This window comes from Mizuhopecten yessoensis, unplaced genomic scaffold, assembly GCF_002113885.1.
Source record: "Mizuhopecten yessoensis strain PY_sf001 unplaced genomic scaffold, ASM211388v2 scaffold1539, whole genome shotgun sequence".
Lineage (NCBI taxonomy): Eukaryota > Metazoa > Mollusca > Bivalvia > Pectinida > Pectinidae > Mizuhopecten > Mizuhopecten yessoensis.
In genome coordinates this window covers 126,968-149,695 of record NW_018404097.1, presented here as the reverse complement: position 1 = coordinate 149,695, position 22,728 = coordinate 126,968, and the positions used below count along the sequence as shown (strand labels likewise).

Below are 22,728 nucleotides of genomic sequence, written 5' to 3'. Positions count from 1 at the left end.
TTCTACAGAGCGACTACCAGAGAGACACGGCAGTCAAGTGTCAATCAATCAATGTATCCCCGCCCCTTTCCCTGTTAGATCGCGGTGTCGTTACACACCTGTTACCTTACACGGACGAAGAGCAGGATGTTTTTCCTACTGTGTAGTGGAGCAATTGGCATTGTTTTACTGGTAATCATTGGATATCTGGTCAAGTGCAGGTAAGCCAATCATCGTAGTCATACTCTTACTTAAGTTTCTTTCGGAAAGAGCTCTAATTAGAACATGAACAGGGCTGTTTGTTGACATTTTTTTCTGTTGAATCTGATCAAAGTTATTAATAATGTGTAAGGTTTTTCAATATAAAGATGTGTTTTTGCTTTACTGTAGGATTTATAGAGATCATGTAACAAAGTAAAGTATGTAAAATTACCATTAAATATAGATAAGCCATGTAACATATGATTTTAATCAGATTGAGAAATTATACATAATATTATGAAAAGCCACAATTTTCTTAGATTCCCAACAAATCTATGAGATCTTTATACAATACAGCTGTTCCATCAAACGCTAACTAATCCATAAATGGTGTTTTTTAACATTTCTTTGTTTTGCATGCTAGGTGACGCATATTGAATGCTACATATATATATATATATATATATACATATATAATGTGATCTAAAACACAGTTTCAATTTTTGCATCAACTCTCACGGAGATCTTCGGGAAACTTTAGGAAAAACAGCTTACATTTAAGTGATATTCTCAAAATTTGATCTTCTTTTATCCTTTATTAGAAATACGAAACCCATGGTAATTATTTTTTCGTTAGTTTGCGCTATAAAGTGTCTGGTATGGCTATGCCAACGTGATAGTTACCGTAAATGACCGAATAATCACCCTTTCACCAACTGATCGTCCTCCAGTCGTTACGAGTACGACGAGCCGTCACCCAACCCTATCAGGTCTGGTAGGCCTGCAGTTTTAACTTTCACATTCTGTTAGATTTAGGCATTTTTTTTATTATAACGAATGTATCTGCGATAATATATCCTAAATGTATATACTATAGTATACATTTTAATGGGATATAAAGTATTTATTTCATTTTGGCACGGAATTAGATTAGATTTGCTATCTAAGTCCGTGATTTTGGTATGCATTTTATCATCCTTGATATCCAGGGGTTACGCTCACTTTCGTGTACAGAGCGAAAGTGAACGTTACCCCTGTATATCGAGGATGACATTTTCATCTCAAATTAGCTGTCATGGCGACCTTTCAGACACATACAAAATTACGTCATAAGCATTAGTTTTCAACTTCAACATTTCATATTATGAAGATACTACTTAGCAGTCCCTAGTCTGGATATTAATTTACAGATATCAAGTGTCCACCATGTTAGATACGGTAGTGCTGTTTGTGTTAGTCCGGGCTGTCAACGTTTACATTGTGGGGGTTATTGAAAGTTCAGTCTGCTCCCACCATCTCCCTCCCTCCATTACTGTAGTGCCCGCGCTCAAATAGACAGAATTAGTTGTAAATTAGGACAAGTATGTCTACTCGTCCACTGCAGTGCAATTACACATGCAGGACAAATTGTAACTAGTGTATGTCTAGTCGTCCTGTTCTTATAAGATCGGCAACGTCCGTAGGTCCACAGCTGGAAGTTTGGCATCAGCGTATGGAAATGACAACTACAAGTGTCGGTGAGCGATGGGGATGGGTGGTAAGATTCTGGAATGGCAATAGGATGATGGTCCATCGCTATGTTTAGTGGTACGAGTTACTAAGTCATGTCTAGCAGCTGGAGAACGCACTCAGGTACATATGGAAGAATAAAAGCGATACGGAGAGATTTGTACAAAGACACTAAATCATTTATATACTGAAATTCATCTCAACGGACTAACAATAAGAATAGCCACACAAAAAGTGTATCGACTTTAAATTTTCATATACAAGTTGTCTATGGTGTCAGCGTCAAAGTTTACCTAAATTCTGTGGTATGAACTGATTTCCGTTCGGCAACTTAGTCTCCATAGCAACTTGTTTGCATTCTACAGATTTGTGAGAGATATCTGAAATATATTGTCCAGGCATCCATCAAACAAGAAAAGTGTAAAAATATTTCCACTGGGGAACGCTTAAAATAATGTCGTCTGACCACTACAACGCAATGTGCGCCTGTTTCTGTACAATGACGCGGTACGGTGGTAGCGGTTAATATAAAGATTAAAGGTTCTAGGTCCATCATTGGCTACAGTTTACCGTATATCAGCCAACTCCACGTGGACTGAGAGAGAAATGGTATCGATTTCCGTATCAATGATATGACATTGATTGTGCTGATGTCTTCTCAGATTATTTCGACTATGTCGACGTACGTAACTTGTAAGTCGATGAAGAAATATGCCGTCGTAGAAGATGGGGCCACTGACTGGTTATATCACAGAAATGTCTGGACACGGCAGCATGACACACGTGACCTGTAAGAAATCGCCGAAACAAAGGGTATAGATAAGTGAGAACAGATAGACGTCAAAGTGGCAGCTCATTGAAATCGGTTTCCCCAAGGTTTCCCAACGCAGAAAGCTCTTGTGTGAGGATTCTTTTCGAAAAATGTTTTAGGAAATCATTACATCAAATTAACACTGACCATTGCTACCATTTAACCCAGTAACCATTGTACCTGGGGCCTTTTCGTGTATGCGGAAAACCGGCTTGTCCGTTTATAGATGTAATTTCGGGTATCAATCCTGGCAATGCAAGGCTTTGTCAAGGCTTTGTCAAGGCTTGCCTAAAAGCAGCATCAGATTACTAGGTCCGACCTTTTTTAATAAACGAACAACTGTGGTCCGACCGGTTTAACCGTTTAAACGAAACGGTCATGTAAAATGGAATTACCATCTCATAACCTTACCCTTGGTTAGTTGGTAAGCCTAGTTTGGTACGTGTTAATCAAACAGATGGCCAAGGATATCTATGTCAATTTACACGTGCTCGGCTTGAGTGATCACAACATAAACTTACAGGAAAAGCCTTAATTAAGCTGTATGACCTCTACGTCTTGTTAATTATGTTAGACAACCCGCGACAAAATCGCCTGTGATCTAGTGCGATCGCTTCTTTTGGCCGTTGTCGAGCAATATTTGTCAGTAAATACATTGTACTACTGAGATGTTGGGCTGGACTTGCTGAGATGAAGGTTATGTAAGGCTACCAAAGTTGTTCATGTGACGACTCCCATTACATTCGTGGCTACCTGTATCGACCGTGAGGCTATGGGGTGATATTATAATTCCGTATTTATAAAATAAAAATTAAATGCAGTAATTATTGGGTAAGATAATGGTGATATCCGTTAAATTCTACTCTGATGATTACTTTACTAACAGGAAGAGGAAAACTACGAATGGAAAACGACAAATCAACATTTAACGTTACAAATTATACATCCCGATGACTTCAACAACAAGGACTTTACCGGAAGATGTAGAAGCCATTTACAAGTTAACTTGCTCATTCGTATTTTAAAAAAGTTCAGAAAACTGAAGCTTACCTTTTTCCTTATCGTTTGGCGCCATTTCAGGCTTGGTGTTTATATCACGGCGGTGTGATGGTGGAGAAGGGGCTTTTATATCTGCTTCGTCTGTTTACTTTATTACATGTGTGTTAGCCACGCCTCAACATAATTTCGTCGGCAATTCCAAAATTGTCATATTCACATTGCATTTGCTATCTTACTTTGTTTACATAATTTTCCCTCTTCACGTTCTAATGAAATATAACTAAATTACAACTCAGCTTGCGATTTGGCCCGTGAGGCCTCTTGTAATTTTAATCACATTAACTTGCAGTGGAGGTAAGGAAAAACTAATTCATCAACTTGTTGTCTGTTCATATTGTAGTTATCTTCTTTATGTTGTTCGTTGATTGGCGTGTGTATTTGCTCCTTTATTGACGTCTGTGTGTTTCTCGGTTATTGACGTCTGTATGTTGTTCGTTTATTGACGTCTGTATGGTGTTCGTTGATTGACGTCTGTATGTTGCTCGTTTATTGACGTCTGTGTGTTTCTCGGTTATTGACGTCTGTATGTTGTTCGTTGATTGACGTCTATATGTTGTTCGTTGATTGACGTCTGTATGTTTCTCGTTGATTGACGTCTGTATGTTGCTCGTTGATTGATACTCGTTGATTGACGTATGTGTGTTGTTCGTTTATTGACGTCTGTATGTTGTTCGTTGATTGACGTCTTTATGTTACTCGTTGATTGATGTATGTATATTGCTCGTTGATTGACGTTTGTATGTTGTTCGTTGATTGACGTCTGTATATTGCTCGTTGATTGACGCATTTATGTTGTTCGTTTATTGACGTCTGTATGTTGTTCGTTGATCGACGTCTGTATGTTGTTCGTTGATTGACGTCTGTATGTTTCTCGTTGATTGACGTCTGTATGTTGTTCGTTTATTGACGTCTGTATGTTGTTCGTTGATCGACGTCTGTATGTTGTTCGTTGATTGACGTCTGTATGTTTCTCGTTGATTGACGTCTGTATGTTGTTCGTTGATTGACGTCTGTGTGTTTTTCGGTTATTGACGTCTGTATGTTGTTCGTTTATTGACGTCTGTATGTTGTTCGTTGATCGACGTTTGTATGTTGTTCGTTGATTGACGTCTGTGTGTTTCTCGTTGATTGACGTCTGTATGTTGTTCGTTGATTGACGTCTGTATGTTTCTCGTTTATTGACGTCTGTATGTTGCTCGTTGATTGACGTCTGTATGTTGTTCGTTGATTGACGTCTGTATGTTGCTCGTTGATTGACGTCTGTATGTTGTTAGTTGATTGACGTCTGTATGTTGTTCGTTGATTGACGTCTGTGTTGTTCTTTTATTGACGTCTGTATGTTGTTCGTTGATTGACGTCTGTATGGTGTTCGTTGATTGACGTCTGTATGTTGTTTGTTGGTTGACGTCTGTATGTTGTTCGTTGATTGACGTCTGTATGTTGTTCGTTTGTTGACGTCTGTATGTTGTTCCTTTGTTGACCTCTGTATGTTGTTCGTTGATTGGCGTCTGTATGTTGTTTGTTGGTTGACGTCTGTATGTTGTTCGTTTATTGACGTCTGTATGTTGTTCGTTGATTGACGTCTGTATATTGTTCGTTTATTGACGTCTGTATGTTGTTCGTTGATTGACGTGTGTATTTGTTCGTTGATTGACGTCTGTATGTTGTTCGTTGATTGACGTCTTTATGTTGTTCGTTGATTGACGTGTGTATTTGTTCGTTGATTGACGGCTGTATGGTGTTCGTTGATTGACGTCTGTATGTTGTTCGTGGATTGACGTCTGTGTTGTTCGTTTATTGACGGCTGTATGTTGTTCGTTGATTGACGTCTGTATGTTGTTCCTTTGTTGACGTCTGTATGTTGTTCGTTGATTGACGTCTGTGTGTTTCTCGTTTATTGACGTCTGTATGTTGTTCGTTGATTGACGTCTGTATGTTGTTCCTTTGTTGACGTCTGTATGTTGTTCCTTTGTTGACGTCTGTATGTTGTTCGTTGATTGACGTCTGTGTGGTGTTCGTTGATTGACGTCTATATGTTGTTCGTTGATTGACGTCTGTATGTTGTTCGTTTATTGACGTCTGTATGTTGTTCCTTGGTTGACGTCTGTATGTTGCTCGTTGATTGAAGAATGTATGTTGCTCGTGATTGTGGAGGACATTCTATCGACGTCAAGTACCGAATTATTGAAATAGGTGAAACTCCTCATTAATTTCAGTTTTACCATATTTTCGTCAACTGAAGTTTTTGCAGATAAGTTTTGGTTAATGTTTTCTTTTCGTGTCGATTTCTGCACCTGTGGTAACAGCTTGTTGTTTAGAACTTGTAACCATATATCGCCAATTGAAGTTTGAAGATAGGAAAATATTGGTAGAGATGAACGGATCTGTACATTATGTAGTTTGAGTATTATGGTGAACCTCAGAGCTTTGCTGGATAGAAGCAACCACTCCGGTTGAGTGGAACCAGACAGATCAGTACTTTATCTATGTTTCACTGTGGCACACGATAAGTATAATATTATAATGGTTCATTGATGACAATTACGTGTTTAACCATCCAGTTGCGACATTTCCTTATTTTATCTTCGCTTGAATTTCTATTCTTGATCTTCATGCTTCGTGGCACCTCCCTTTGCTGTATTGTAGAACGTTCACCCATGTGAAAGGGGTTCTATCCCCAAGTTGGGACATGCTAAAGTCCTTACTAATGGTACTTGTTATTCTCTGCTAAATGTTCAGCAATTAGGGTAGCAACGTGATGACCGGAGGGAGTACTGTTCTGGGTGCCTGCGGCATTTTCAGTGAGGTAGTACTCTAAAGTTGGCATCAGATCCGCGCTGTCGCAAGGATACATTATACTTACATGGAGGCACATACCCTATCTGTTAATAGGACGCTAGATCCAATTAACCAAACCAGTTGGGTTTTGCAAGAACGAAATTAATCTGAATCCTAATATAACCTGTTTGTGTCATCGCTTAGGCTGTTGTCATAGCTACGGAGTGCGTTATTAGATTTTTCTCGATAATATGGAGATACTGATTAGAAAGTACCTATATAAAAGGAAATACATCCCTATTCTTATCTTTGGTAGTATTGTCAGGGCCTTACGAAAGTTGATGTTTAATTCTGGATGTGTTGTTAAAGTGATAATCTAATATCCAAGTGTTAGGGCCTCGAATAGGTTAATAAGAGATGTTTTGAGTTTCGGTTCCATGCTTTTCTTTAAATTAATTTCTTACCGATATAACGTAATAATTCAGTAGAAGTGAGTCTTAAAATGTATACTTCTTGATTTCAGACTCTCACTGAACAGTACTGTCAGATATTCTCACTAAAATAAACCTAGGTTTGTACAGAGACATATAAAGCCACGTTACATATACGTCTCTGGTTTGTACTTTATACCTTTGTAAGGAGGCACATCACAAACGCTCTTAAAGTGCACGTCATATTTTTAAAAAGGACTTAGAATGGTGTGCGGTTTATTTAATTACGACAGACCTTTAAAGCACCATCAGGGAAATAGTCATTAAATTTATAATAACAATTTACAACATTTATATAGCGCCCTATATAAATTGCAAAATACAGCACGTGGTTAATGGTATTCCTACAGTGACAGTTATAAATATAGTAGATTAAAAAAGCATGCACTGCATGCTGTAACTGTTGTATCAAAATTATCCGATGAGATTGCAATTCATAATGTGAACCAACTAATTCTATGCTCGAAGTTTAAGGGAAAACTACGGTAGTTACTGAACCGTGATAGTATCGGACATATGACAATTCCCTGGTTCTTCTGACCTTGACAAATGGTCAATTGCCGAATGGTGTCGAGTGACCTCTGTTGACTAGATGGATACCCTCGAGCTGACCGCAGACGAGTCTTGGTACAGCTGACTGACCCTCTATCCTGCCCTCCCCTGCAGTCTGGCGCACAGTGTACTGTTCCGTGTGATAGGTCCCGTGAACACAGTAGCATACACACGGGATAGCACTACAGTTGTTGCAGACAACCTGTCCATCTTTCGTTAATGTAAAAAAATAATAAAAAAAAAATCTAGCATTATTCAGCTGAGGTCTTCATTAGATAGTTGCTTAAATTCAGACACTATTAATATTTACCAAGAGAGGAAATTGGTCGAAGTACGTACAGTGATGTCATAGGAATTTCACAGTACGACATTTTCCCCCAATGGATTCTGTGCACGGTTACGTTTTTTTCTGAATGAAATTTCATGAATTTGTTTTTCGTTCCATTCGATGGAATTCTCTACACAACAAGAAAATTATCCAACGTAATATTACTTGTTAACATAATTATTAATGTTTAACAATACTTAGGTCATAATTATTTTTTACGAAAAAATAGGTTTGTGAAAAATGTCAACAGTAAATATTTATGTGGAGATGAAAAGGTAAATATATTTACATCTCTAACAGGATACAAACTTTTTATCAATATTGGATCATTGGATGTCAATGTCACGTGAGAATTTACTGATGAATGTATGTATATGTCGCCGATTCGATGTGTCATAACGTTTCGCAGTTTTGAGTAGCACTGTCTAAGATCTTCACGTCTCCAAGTCCAACAGATATTGTCTTTAATCTGATTGATCATTCGGAAGACCAAATTACTCCACGTCATGGTCATGACGGTGTGGCTTCTCATATATATCCTGCACCTGCCATATTTGGACATAATGTATAAAAAAATACATATATTTATACGAGTTCTGTATTTATAGGTGAAGATCTAGGCCGTATAAAATACTGAAAACGAAGCAAGCTTATGAGGATAAACATGTCCTTATATAATATTAGGGGAATTTAAAGAAAATACATACATGTGAAATTATCAGGATTACTTCAAATATATTTCAACGTCAATCTGATGATGTATATATCTTATAATATGAAATATTAGACACAGTATAATTACGACATGTGTTTCATACCTGAACCCTCAGATCAACACACACTAGTGTATAATATAGTTTTATTGATTGAAGAAATGACAGAAACACGAGAGGCCAAATTTCCGGTCTTTGAACTCATGACTACGGCCACCAATATATGAACTAAACACCCGTGAACCTATGTGTTGATTTTGCGACCTACCAGGCACATGTTTCGCCGCTGATATTCCAGTCATGTAGATTTTGTGAGATTTAAACGTCGTGTAGAGTTTAAGAGAATTCACTACAAATGTTCCAAATTTGGTTTGAGGCAAATTACTATCATTTGACCCCAGGAAGTAACAACAATGACCGGTTATATGACTCCTGTTAACAAGATTTAGACTGGCCCCGTCTCTAGAATTTTGAATTATAAAAACAAAACAATTAAATCACTTTGAAGTCTGATTACAGACCTTAAATTTCAAAATAGGAAAGATCGGATAGTTAAAAACCACTTAGGGTCTGGTAGCCAGTCTAAACAATGTTGATATGTGTGTGACAAAGAACTACACGTGGAGATTTAATCTCAAATATACACGGATATAGTAATTTGACTGTTGGGTTTGGTAAAATTGATCTATGAAATTTTCGTTCTTTCCTGCAGACTCTCTTCTAAGAGGAATGTGCCACGCGACGTAGTCGTGCTGTACCAAGTGGGAAGAGGACCACGTGCCCCTAGCATCTCACCTTTCCCGCTTAAACTAGAAACCTTCCTGCGCATGGCAAAGATACCATATATGGTGAGACTGTTTATTTTAGGTCACCTGAGTTTTGCTGAAGTGACCTATTCTGATCGCTTTCCGTCCGTCGTCGCGCGTCGTTGGTTGTGCGTATTTTTTTTTACATTTTCGACTTCTTCTCAAGAACCATTGGATAGAACCTTTTCAAACTTGGTCAGAATCATCCTTGGTAGATAAGGCTACAAAATTATAATATTGATATACCTACCCCAACCCAAGGGGCCAGGGCGGGGCCACAAAGGGAAAATTAACCAATATTTCAAAAATCTTCTTCTCCAGACTCAGTTGTAATACAGTCAATTTCTTGGCATAGATGGAAAGATCCCAGGGGCTTTATTTAAATTGTAAATTTTAGCACCCCCGAGCCATCCGTTCTCCCTTCGGGAGGGGGTAAAGTTCACTATAGTTTATATAAGGAAATAACACTTTTGGGGATATTTTGTTCATTTTCAATAGTAAATTATTATTACTTGGTGAAAATCATCCTTGGAGGAAGATTGTATCAAATTGTCAAATTGGGATTCCTGCCCCAACCATAGGGGCTGGAGGGGTGGGGCCCAAATGGGGATTATAGTTAAAAAAAAATCTTCTTCATCAGACTCAGATGTTTTACTGTTCTTGGATAGAAAGGTCCTTACTAAAATTGTAAATTTCATTATCCCCCAGGTCATCTGCTCTCCCTTGGGGAGAGGGTTATTCTCAATAGCAAAATAATTAATTTGAATAGTTTTTAAAGTTCTTATCCTTTGGCGACATGACAAGTATTGTATTTCACTTTGTTTACATGTTGTTTTCCACATTTTGTACATCTCAACAATGAAATTGAGCTACAAGTACCTATAATAGAACTCAGGTGACCGCTAAGGCCCTTGGGCCTCTTGTTTTATATAATATTTGTCGCGAACCATATCAATGAAATATCATGCGCATTTCGTGGGCACTCTTTACATATGCTTTAGGAAAAACTTGAGGTTGGATAATCTCAGAATTTAATGTTAATAAGAGTTATCTCCCTTCGCCTAGAACGACCACTCATCAAAGTTCTCAAAGAAACAGAAAACACCGTGGATGGAGTATAATGGCGTGGCAATAGCTGACTCACAGTTCTGTATCGAACATCTGAAGAAGGAGACGGGCAAGGATGTCAACAGACACCTCACCCCCGAGCAGGTGGGCGTGGCCAGAGCTTTCCAGAAACTCACAGAGGAAAATCTGTACTGGTAAATGAATTCAAAATAAATAAATCCTAGTTCTCTAATATCTCGGTCCCAGTAAAACATCAAGGATAATTATTTTGTCAAAACACACGTATATTGTAAATAATTCAAATTAATCTCCATATTTGTCTATGTGGTAAATCTTCTACGCCTCCCTTGTTTCCGGTCACCAGGACCATGTGTTCGGAGATGTTCGGAGCCGACACCACGGCAGTCAAATCGGTTATCCCGTACAGGGGCATAAAGTTGTGGCTCCTCCTTTCGTTCCTCCGCCGCGCCCTTCGGAAAGAGATGTGGGGACACGGTATCGGACGCCACACCCCGGACGAGATCTGGTCCATAGCAGTAGGGGACATGAGGGCACTGTCACACTTCATAGGTAAGTCTTAGTCTCGTTCAACCAGACGCGTGCTCACTTGTAATTATCTATGTTCGGCTTAGCTTGCGCAGGCAATAAGAGTCTGTTTGAACGAGACTAAGGTAAGTCTTGGCTCTTGCTGGTCTCTGACCCAATGCATATGACGTACTCCTATTTCGGTACACGTGCCGTCACATGGTAAATTTGAGGAATCATAGCCAATTATTGGTTGGTCAAATGGTCATCTCTACAGGTATTAATTTTCAGGTCCAAGTGTCTCCGCTAGGATTCGAACCCGAGACTGGCGAAAACTGGTCCACTGATCTACCGTTTGACTGACCATTTACTCATTCACCCCTGAAGACACATTTGAACTCTTCCAATTCAAAGGTTGGATTACTTCATTATGAAATTTCAGGGATGAATGAGTTAACTGTTCGCCACTGTAACACTTAGACATATAACTCAACCAGAGAATAAACAAACCAACAAAACATAGGACCAGTTATACTCAGTGGCGACAGAAATCTTGATTTCTGCGCATTTTGATTATGCTTATCTTTTATATAGGGTTGAAGTGCTCAGTTGCGAACGTCTTACCGTCCAACTGTTTGTTAAACGGTTTATGGACTAGTTAGCAGTACTATCTGGGTAGACGTAGACATACTAGGATAGTAGTATGCCGCTCGTGGGTATCACTTTGTATTCTGTTGTAGATGACAAGGCGTTCTTGTTTGGTGACGAGCCGTGCGAGGCCGACTGTGCAGTATTTGGGATGCTGTGTATGATGATTGAACACATGCCTACGTCACGGCACGAGCGACTCATCAAAGGTACCGTCTTACAAGTGTATATCTTTGACATGTTATATACAATGTACCTACTTACTTGATTGTACCCAGTATATATGGTGACTAGTTTGTGCCATTTCATATTTTCGTCTTTTCACCGATGGTGCCAGAAAAGATCAGCGCCTGGCCTGTATCATAAAACCGTTCTCATGCTCAAGCATGGATTCTGTGCTGAAACCAGTTTTCTTGTTACTGGCTTAAATAATGCCAAATGATCATTTAGTCAAATGTAAACATTCAAATGTTTTCCGAATAATTGACAAAGTATATTTTGTTTTATTTATTTATAAACAGAACAAGAAATTAGGTTTGAGCACAAAATCCCTGCTTGAGCATGAGAACGGTTTCATGAATACGGGCCCAGATATTTCGAGTCTTTGAAGTTTCCTTTTTCTTCGCCCAAAAAGACAAAACAACAAAAACATTTTTTTATATATATATTTTCGCCTTTCTGGGCGAAAAGATGAAATAACGAACGAACGATATTCAAACAAACTACATTTAGTGTCGAAAAGACGAAACAACGAAATGGCACAATTGAGCCAACATATTATAGAAAGGTTCATGTAGCACAATCATTTAATTGTTGAGGTGCGACGTTTCAATGACCAGTACTATAACATGTGTTAGAGGTTAGGATCAACACCCGACGTAACGTGATTATGTACCATCAGTAGGTAAGTACATGTATAAACCTCCAAAACGTTTGATAGCATTCCCTACATACTAAAAAGGTCTCTAAATACAAACTGCAGGTAGGGCGTCAGAATTGTACCTGCTGCCCCCAATTGCATGATCGTAAGAGGCGACTAAATTTGGGACCTTATCTCTTCTCTCCTTTCTAAATAACTTTCTTCTTCCTAATGTCTCCCTTGACAATGCCTCACTTTTGGCCATTTGTTGAGCGTTCGCCCCTGTGAGGAAGGCTTTGGGTTCTGTCCCCTGGCCGAGACATACCAAAGTCTTTAAAAATGGTAGTTTCTACTCCTGCTTAACGCTCAGCAAATTCGGAGTGGGACGACTGGTTCACCCGTTGTCAGTATAATGTGACCGGGTGGGGCGTCCTGCTGGGTGTCTTCGGCAGTATGTTTCAGTGAGGTAGCACTATAAAGTCGGCATCAGTTCCGCGCTATCACAAGCAGACAAACACGAACATATCGCAGCCTCCCAAAATACACCCACATACACTACACGCATGCATTTTGCACACAGGGGAGGCCGTCCTTAAATGACCTTAGCTGTTAATAGGACGTTAAACAAAATCAAACAAACCCTTATTCCCCTCGGTCCTTGTGCCAGTGTCCCAAATAGATGCTGCTGATGTCGGTTTTTAGTTAACACAGTATCAACAATTGACACGCTAACCACGTTTATTATTTAGAGCTTCAGATTTTCCAACAGACTTTTATTTCCAGCACAAATTCTTCGACCCAAAGTAATTATAGCTGACTATTACAATGACTCACAATCATATATAGCTCGGCATATCTCACAGCGTTATCACTACTGTACCAATGGCTCTTTTCCCGCCATTTGTGTATACTTGTGAACATCCGGTTTCGTTTCGTCCTCACACTTGGCTGTCTGCCTTTGGTTTTCATTTCTTCCCAAACTTGGTCACCAACTCGTACGAACATAGGTTCAATATGTGAAAACTCAACAAAGCATAAACACAATCGTGAAAATCATAGCAACATTACTGACACTCTCACTGTGTTTTTACGGGCAACCATCATTCACACACAAGAGGCATAAAATACCCGTGACATATTGAATGCCTCAAGGAACCTGTTTGGGTCTGGTCCTCTTCATATATATAAACTCACGGAATACGTAACAAACAGCACACTGACGGTATATACAGAAGACAGCATGCTTTACTAATTACCAACATTCTACATAAAGACTAAGACGCAGCAAGCAAATGAAAAGGAGATTGGAGAGTGACACCCATTAGTGTGCATTAAAGGTTGTTATTACTACCTCGGTTCTCCTATTGAGGACCTGACATTACACGGGTTTCACCTACATTTACATTATGGGTGTTGTCGACAAACCATAGGACGTTAATCCCTCCGGAACACATGGCTTTATTTTCCTTTGTAATTTTTTAAATGGTCTCTATGTGAATCTTAACCTGGTTTATTTTCAGAATCATTGTTGTTTTTTTTGTCATAGCAAAAATGAAGGCTCGCTGCTAGATATTCTATTAGTCTCAGGTAAAAAAAAAGACCAATCGCTACGCTGATGTCCGTCCTTTGGAGATTATAAAGGAGCGACACCCGACTTCAAAACCGGTCAATTTTACCGTCACGCGACCGCGATAATTTTTGATGTACGTCAAAGGATCAGACTAGTCTTCTTGTCTCCTGAACGGGAGCAGTACCCCTGGAGTACAGAGGATGCATACTAGCAAGCGTCACAGTTTGACCCTAGTGACGTTTGGTTCGGTACTGACCTATCCAGATTTACTTAAGTTGTTATTTTTGCTATTTTACAGGGGAGCTTACCAACCTAGTAGACTACTGCAACAGGATGAAGGCCCGATATTGGCCGGACTGGGACAAGTGTATACTGACCGGAAAAGGTTACGCCAATGACAGTGGCAAGATCTATAGGTTTGATAACTAGCGGAAGCGGCACATAGCTGTCCAGTGGAACACACTTTGTATGCATAATTGGCTTCCAGAACCAGACCCTCTCTACATCATGTGGCCGATTTTCTTCACGTGCTGTTACGCATTTCTGGACAACGTGACGAAGTTGGTTGGGAGGACTGGTCAGCAGATTGATCAACAATAACCGCGGGTTCTAGCTGCTGAAAGGAGGAGTTATGAAGGCTGCCTGATTTCGCCCGTATTTCCATGACAAAGCGACATTGCATCTTTTAAAAGATGTTCTGAAGTTGCATGTTTCTGTTGTGGAGGTGAAGTGATGTTCTATCAGTATTACTATGTTAGATGTTTATATAATTTAGTTACTTGTAAACATGTATAGCGCTTTGTGTAGGTCATCTGTCCCGGCCATACGGAGGTCGGACCTGACCCGGCCATACCAAGGGCAGTCCTGTCCAGTCTTAGTGGTGATGGACCTGACCGATCATACGGAGGACACCCCGTCCCGGACTTGTATTACAAATTCCGTGAAGGTAGCGTCATTTTCAGTTGCTGAAACTTGCAAATCACAATTAGGAATACTTTATGTGGAAACATCCTTGGAATTCCATAAGTTATGCTCCCTAACGTTCTCTCCACAACGTAAGTGGGCGTAACCCCTGGGATTTCGAGGATAGTGTAGAAGTCTGATTTGACGGAAGGATAGAAATGGTTACGGTATGCGAGTGTTCGATCATGTGTGAACGACTTTGTAATAAGGAGGCACTGGGGTGCGACACTATCTATAGTAAATTGTAGGATTTTTAACTATGTATTATTGTGTAAGCTGTTTTAAGGAACGACCAAAGATATTATATACTGACGAGACATGCACTATAGTGATGTTAAATTGTAGTTGTCATTAACTGTATGAATTAGTTTGTAAGATATTTTACAGAACGACCAAGATGTTAATAAAACTTTTTTTTATTTTTCACAAAAGTAATGTTTCTTCCGTCAGCTGAATAACGATTAAGCCAACACATTGTATGTTATCACAAAAAAAACATACGCTCAATTGTGTTTTCACGGATAGGAGATTTGACCAGAGACTACGTTTATGACTGGTATTGTGTTGTCACATTTCCTGGAGACAGAAGAGTAAAAGTCCATACCATCTACTTGATAACCAGCTGATGACGTCATACATCTAACAATAACCGCTGTTCTATCAAAAAACACATGTCAAAACATTCGCAAAGAACTATATCTTTTATTTTTTCAAATGTTTCTGTTTATTTTTGTAGTTTAAACGTAAGTCTCTATACGTGGTATAACAACAAGAGACCCAGAGGGCCTGTATCGCTCACCTGGAAATGTTAGTAAAATTGAAGTTGGAATAGCTAGATGTTGCTGGTAGTGTACATGTATTACATGGTTAGTCAGGGGTTATATTTATGTAATTGGAAAAAATCCTGTCATTCCTACAGGAAAAGTTGGATTTTGAAGAATTTGCTGTGTTTCCCCTATTGGGCCCCGCCCCGCTGCCCCAAGGGGGGTCAGACCCACCTTTGGTACAAAATCAGGTCGCCTTTACCCAATGATTTTTTAGACCAAATATGGACAAAATTCTGTTATTTCTACAGAAGAAGAATTTTCAAGAATTTGCTAAATTAAAGCTATTCCTCTATATCCCTTATTTGGCCCTGCCTCTCTGCCCCCAGTGGGGTCAGACACACCGTTTATACAAAATTGGTTCCCCTTCACCCAAGGATATTTCATACCAAATTTGGACAAAATCCTCTCATTCGTTTCCCCTATTGGGCCCTACCCTCTGCCTTCAGGGTGGCCACACCAAGACCAAGATGCAAGGATGCTCCAGACTAATTTAGGATAAAATACTTTAATCTCTTTGGTAGAAGAAGGATTTTAAAGGTTTCACCTCTATTTCCCCTATTCGGCCCCGCCCCTCTGCCCCCATGGGGGCCACACCCACCGTTTATACAAAATTGAGTCCCTTTTGCCCAAGTATGCTCCAGACTAAATAAGGATAAATCCTTTAATCCCTACTGTAGAAGAAGGATTTTAAAGGTTTTACCTCTATTTCCATTATTTGGCCCCGCCCCTCTGCCCCAAGGGGGTCACACCCACTGTTTATACAAAATTGAGTCCCCTTGGCCAAAGGATGCTCCAGACTAAATAAGGATAGAAAACTAATCCCTACGATAGGAGAAGGATTTTAAAGGGTTTAGTTCTATTTCCCCTATTTTGCCCCGCCCCTCTGCCCCCAGGGGGACCACACCCACCATTTATACAAAATTGAGTCCCCTTGGCCAAAAGATGCTCGAGACTAAATTAGAATGAACTCCCTTAATCCCTACGGTAGAAGAAGGATTTTGAAGGTTTTACTTCTATTTCCATTGTTTGGCCCCGCCCCGCTGCCCCCAGGGGGGCCACACCCACCATTTATACAAAAATGTGTCCCCTTGGCCCAGGGATGCTCCAGACTAATTTAGGATAAAATTCCTTAATCCCTATGGTAGAAGAAGGACTTTAAAGGTTTTACCTCTACTTCCCTATTCGGCCCAGCCCCACTGCCCCCAAGGGGGCTACACCCACCGTTTATACAAAATTGTGTTCCCTTGGCCCAAGGATGCTCCAGACTAAGTTAGAATAAAATCCCTTAATCCCTACGGTATGATTTTATAGGTTTTACTTCTATTTCCTTTGTTTGGCCCCGCCCCTCTGCCCCAGGGGGGGGGGGGGCACACCCACCGTTTAAACAAAATTGAGTCTCCTTGGCATAAGGATGCTCCAGACCAAATTTAGTCAAAATCTACATAGCCGTTCAGGACTAATTACATTTTAAAGGAAAAATTGGATAGACGGACGACGGACGACGAACGCTGCGGTATGGCATAAGCTCACCACGGTGATTCGGACCAGGTGAGCTAAAAAAAAAACCGTGAATACAATAGATGTTGTTTTATCTGGTAGATTTTGATCTGTTATACCTTCCTCTACCAATCCTGCTATTATGATTGCCTGACTTTTATACATCCAACGGGGAGATTCCTTTCCATGAGATGAACGGAAACATTCACATTTCTGTTTCGAACTTACATGTAACTCCTATCTAGTTTCATGTTCTTTAGTTTGGCCACAAACTCTCACTATACTTATTGTTGTGAACATTGAAAACAGCTATAAACTGTTGGTTGTACGTACATTGATTGTTCAAATCAAGATTGTTTATAAAACAGACGCTCGACGTGAACGTTACGTCCAACCTTACACCAGCGACGATAACAGGGCCCCGCTAGCTGACGACACATATTTAAGGAACTATTCATTTGGCGTTAAATGAAACTTTGAAAAGACTCCGAAGGAAAACAATATCTTTCAAGGATTTCCATAGAATATTATTTATACATTTTGTTTGTTTTGAGATCCTGCCCTCCTTCAGTCTCACGTCGGTAAAATTGTCAAGACAACTTTCCTTCGGCGAGATTGAAGAAGGACATAGAGCCCAAAACATTATAATATTCTGTGGATCTTTTTAAGTAAAATGTTTTCAAATTGACTCCCAAACCACCACCAAAGCTTCAGTGTTACCAATAGGGAATTCCGAAAATCTGACCAATCAGCGCTTGCTGATCAGAATCTCGCCAAAAATGGCAGTTCTCAACAACGAGCGATGACTAGCGGAGTGAACAACGAGCGATGACTAGCGGAGTGAACAATTAGCGATGACTAGCGGAGAAAAAGTTTTATCTGATCAAATTAAAGATACATCCGAAACATTATGTTTAAGTCTAAGTGTGGAATAAATAGTTAGGTAACTTCAGTTCTTTCATCATACAGCCAAATCTTTGTGTTATAACTTACATGTACTTTTTCAAGAAGTCGTTAAAACAGAATTTTATTTCAAACACGGATGGTATAATAATTTAACTCGTGAAATATACATTCATAAACATTGTACAGATTTACACACTATGACACTATGACGATACAAAAAGAATACATAATTAACAGGTAACATTGATATACTGTCAAACGTCAACAGGTAAAAGTCATCGTGCACGTCACATCACCTATAGCGACGTTTATCAAAAAAGGGTGAGATAATCCTTAGACATTGATATGGCATGTAAGGGAAAGTCACAAATGTCAGAACATAAAAATTGTTGAAGTGAGAGTTATCTACCTTAGATCAGTTTCTCTCTCCATCACATATGACTGTAGAGATCGCAGTGTTGTTGACACACTCTACGTGTTTGTACATATCTTCACCGTATACTTAGATAAGCATTATTCACATGCATAAATCAAAACAACGTGCTGAGCAGTTCACACAAATGCTGATTTTCAGCCGTATGAACAATTTCTAACAAAATCCAAATTTCATTCGTCTGTGTTCACTTGTAAATAATATTTCAGCATATAAGTTTACAATCCCGACGACTTGCACTACATTTTGTCTCTAGGATGATCCAGTATTTAATGGGAATGAATGACATAAAGCACCTCGCGCACCCGTCTCAGCCAGATGAATGTAACGTGTTAGTCATTGTAATAACGCCACATACTGCACTTCATTAAGGAATGTCGTCATACAGCACCAACAATGCATATTATATATACAGACAAATAGCAACAATAATTAAAAAGGGAATCTTGATTAGGTGAGAAAACACTATTCTAAAATTAGTGAACTCCTACTTATATGTTATTTACAAAAACAATCAGTATATCAAAGATAGGGAAGAAATCCTGTTATTTTTCCCTTTTTTCGATTGGTTCCCATTAATAACTCTATACAGTGAACATATCACAGTCACTGGGCAAATGCCAAGTAACGAACGACGCCCACTAAAAAGCCGTACCGACGCCAATGAACCGCCGACGTCCAGTCGACACGCAGGCCACAAGATGCCTAGTCGACGCCGACGCCAAGTATCCGAAAAGCTCATTGGGCTAAATGTAGGGTCAGGTAAACTAGAACGGGAATGTCTTATCTTGTAGGAATGTTGTCCCAGTAAGACGTAAACTTCTAAATCAATACTTACTCTAAAGGAATGCCGCGGATTCTTAATAATACACGGCGAGACTTTGGACAGCTACACTGTACAAGTTTTGTTGATAGTTATGCGGCTAAGATTATGAACTCAAATGTCTACATTAGTGATAAGAGTTTCAGTTAAGAAAACATGTCAGCACGATACACAATTTTTACACCCCACTATTTTCACACCCGTCCCCCGTCCCATTCCCACTCCTAACACACACACTGAGTCCCGGTCACGTGATAGGCGCCTTTGAGAGTAGAGTTCTATCCCTAATTCGCTCCTTTTTATAACATCAAAAAGTCATACTATTTACACGCAGGGTAAAACACTCGGTACAAAACTAAAGTTCAACAAAACATCTTTATACTTTTAAGAACGCATCCTTGTCTGCGAGATGTTTTAAATCTTTGCGACATCCGTGTTGTTGTCAGGAGCTTTCATTACGACTTCCGTTTCCGTTTTTTCGAGCGTGTTGGTATGACTGGCTGGTTTTGAGGGATGTAGACCAGTGTTAGTTGTTTCGGATATGTCGTAATCATTTGTACTGTCTGTTGTCCGCAAGCTGTCCGTCTTTATGGCCTGGAGACAGCGCTGTTGGTGAGAATAGAAGTCCTGTTTCGATTATATTGTCACGTATAAATATGACGTATGGCCACGCATATGCACTCTCTACCAAACAATTTATTATGTTATTAACATCTTGCATTTAAAGAAAATAGGGTCGATGTAGTAGACAATTGTTTTAATGTGATATGTTAATACTTCGTCCCAAAGAGAAATCTTCAATCAATTGCAGAATTCAAATGAAGCCAGCTTCAATATTAGACTATATAAAATTTGGTACCAAAATATGTTCTCCAAGGCACATGATCAGAATTTCTTCAGACATATGACAGTACCTGACGTAACGTCCCCTTCTCGTTAAAAACTGCATGTACCGCCCCGAATATGAGTCCCAGAATGATAGGCGAGGCTGCGATAAACCATCCCACCATCTCAGCCTCTCTCTGGTCGTACCCCACTACAGGGAACGGGTATACGTACACAGCACAGTAGTAAATCAGCATGGCCTGTAATACAGTAAATATATAAACATACAGAATATAATCAGTATAAATATATACACATACAACGCACAGTAGTAAATCAGCATGGCCTGTAATAAAGTATATAAGCAGTATACACGTTTCCCGTGAAGTAGTTAATAAGTAATGGCCTGTAATACAGTATATAAGCAGTATACACGTTTCCCGTGAAGTAGTTAATTAGTAATGGCCTGTAATACAGTATATAAACAGTATACACGTTTCCCGTGAAGTAGTAATTCAACATGGCCTGTAATACAGTATATAAGCAGTATACACGTTTCCCGTGAAGTAGTAATTCAACATGGCCTGTAATACAGTATATAAGCAGTATACACGTTTCCCGTGAAGTAGTAATTCAACATGGCCTGTAATACAGTATATAAGCAGTATACACGTTTCCCGTGAAGTAGTAATTCAACATGGCCTGTAATACAGTATATAAGCAGTATACACGTTTCCCGTGAAGTAGTAATTCAACATGGCCTGTAATACAGTATATAAGCAGTATACACGTTTCCCGTGAAGTAGTAATTCAACATGGCCTGTAATACAGTATATAAGCAGTATACACGTTTCCCGTGAAGTAGTAATTCAACATGGCCTGTAATACAGTATATAAACAGTATACACGTTTCCCGTGAAGTAGTAATTCAACATGGCCTGTAATACAGTATATAAGCAGTATACACGTTTCCCGTGAAGTAGTAATTCAACATGGCCTGTAATACAGTATATAAACAGTATACACGTTTCCCGTGAAGTAGTAATTCAACATGGCCTGTAATACAGTATATAAACAGTATACACGTTTCCCGTGAAGTAGTAATTCAACATGGCCTGTAATACAGTATATAAACAGTATACACGTTTCCCGTGAAGTAGTAATTCAACATGGCCTGTAATACAGTATATAAACAGTATACACGTTTCCCGTGAAGTAGTAATTCAACATGGCCTGTAATACAGTATATAAACAGTATACACGTTTCCCGTGAAGTAGTAATTCAACATGGCCTGTAATACAGTATATAAACAGTATACACGTTTCCCGTGAAGTAGTAATTCAACATGGCCTGTAATACAGTATATAAACAGTATACACGTTTCCCGTGAAGTAGTAATTCAACATGGCCTGTAATACAGTATATAAACAGTATACACGTTTCCCGTGAAGTAGTAATTCAACATGGCCTGTAATACAGTATATAAACAGTATACACGTTTCCCGTGAAGTAGTAATTCAACATGGCCTGTAATACAGTATATAAACAGTATACACGTTTCCCGTGAAGTAGTAATTCAACATGGCCTGTAATACAGTATATAAACAGTATACACGTTTCCCGTGAAGTAGTAATTCAACATGGCCTGTAATACAGTATATAAACAGTATACACGTTTCCCGTGAAGTAGTAATTCAACATGGCCTGTAATACAGTATATAAACAGTATACACGTTTCCCGTGAAGTAGTAATTCAACATGGCCTGTAATACAGTATATAAACAGTATACACGTTTCCCGTGAAGTAGTAATTCAACATGGCCTGTAATACAGTATATAAGCAGTATACACGTTTCCCGTGAAGTAGTAATTCAACATGGCCTGTAATACAGTATATAAGCAGTATACACGTTTCCCGTGAAGTAGTAATTCAACATGGCCTGTAATACAGTATATAAGCAGTATACACGTTTCCCGTGAAGTAGTAATTCAACATGGCCTGTAATACAGTATATAAACAGTATACACGTTTCCCGTGAAGTAGTAATTCAACATGGCCTGTAATACAGTATATAAACAGTATACACGTTTCCCGTGAAGTAGTAATTCAACATGGCCTGTAATACAGTATATAAACAGTATACACGTTTCCCGTGAAGTAGTAATTCAACATGGCCTGTAATACAGTATATAAACAGTATACACGTTTCCCGTGAAGTAGTAATTCAACATGGCCTGTAATACAGTATATAAACAGTATACACGTTTCCCGTGAAGTAGTAATTCAACATGGCCTGTAATACAGTATATAAGCAGTATACACGTTTCCCGTGAAGTAGTAATTCAACATGGCCTGTAATACAGTATATAAGCAGTATACACGTTTCCCGTGAAGTAGTAATTCAACATGGCCTGTAATACAGTATATAAGCAGTATACACGTTTCCCGTGAAGTAGTAATTCAACATGGCCTGTAATACAGTATATAAACAGTATACACGTTTCCCGTGAAGTAGTAATTCAACATGGCCTGTAATACAGTATATAAACAGTATA

The 22,728-nt window shown here is 39.2% G+C and overlaps 2 protein-coding genes across 2 annotated transcripts in view; one reads left to right on the top strand and one right to left on the bottom strand.

Moving 5' to 3' along the window:
• The first annotated feature begins 64 nt into the window (after positions 1–64).
• On the top strand, positions 65–15,284 carry LOC110464380 (failed axon connections homolog). The gene is made up of 6 exons (XM_021519576.1): positions 65–200; positions 9,134–9,269; positions 10,293–10,489; positions 10,660–10,865; positions 11,561–11,677; positions 14,196–15,284. The coding sequence occupies exons 1-6, from the start codon at positions 127–129 to the stop codon at positions 14,324–14,326; spliced, it is 861 nt and encodes a 286-aa protein (XP_021375251.1). The 5' UTR covers positions 65–126; the 3' UTR covers positions 14,327–15,284.
• Positions 15,285–17,231: 1,947 nt separating this feature from the next.
• The window catches only part of LOC110464344 (sodium- and chloride-dependent transporter XTRP3-like), a 45,739-nt gene continuing 40,242 nt past the window's right edge, over positions 17,232–22,728 (bottom strand). Inside the window, exons 12-13 of the mRNA XM_021519527.1 lie at positions 20,261–20,431; positions 17,232–19,952 (exon numbers count right to left, since the gene is read on the bottom strand). Of these exons, the coding sequence (XP_021375202.1) occupies positions 19,761–19,952; positions 20,261–20,431 (363 nt within the window). The 3' untranslated portion in view covers positions 17,232–19,760. The remainder of the gene's footprint in view (positions 19,953–20,260; positions 20,432–22,728) is intronic.

What these genes read in the sequence shown, in the direction of transcription:
- LOC110464380 (XM_021519576.1), top strand. Translation starts at nt 127, where the DNA reads ATGTTTTTCCTACTGTGTAGTGGAGCAATTGGCATTGTTTTACTGGTA. An exon ending in GGATATCTGGTCAAGTGCAG is followed by an intron (nt 201 to 9,133) that starts GTAAGCCAATCA and finishes TCTTTCCTGCAG; the next exon opens with ACTCTCTTCTAAGAGGAATG. An exon ending in GGCACTGTCACACTTCATAG is followed by an intron (nt 10,866 to 11,560) that starts GTAAGTCTTAGT and finishes ATTCTGTTGTAG; the next exon opens with ATGACAAGGCGTTCTTGTTT.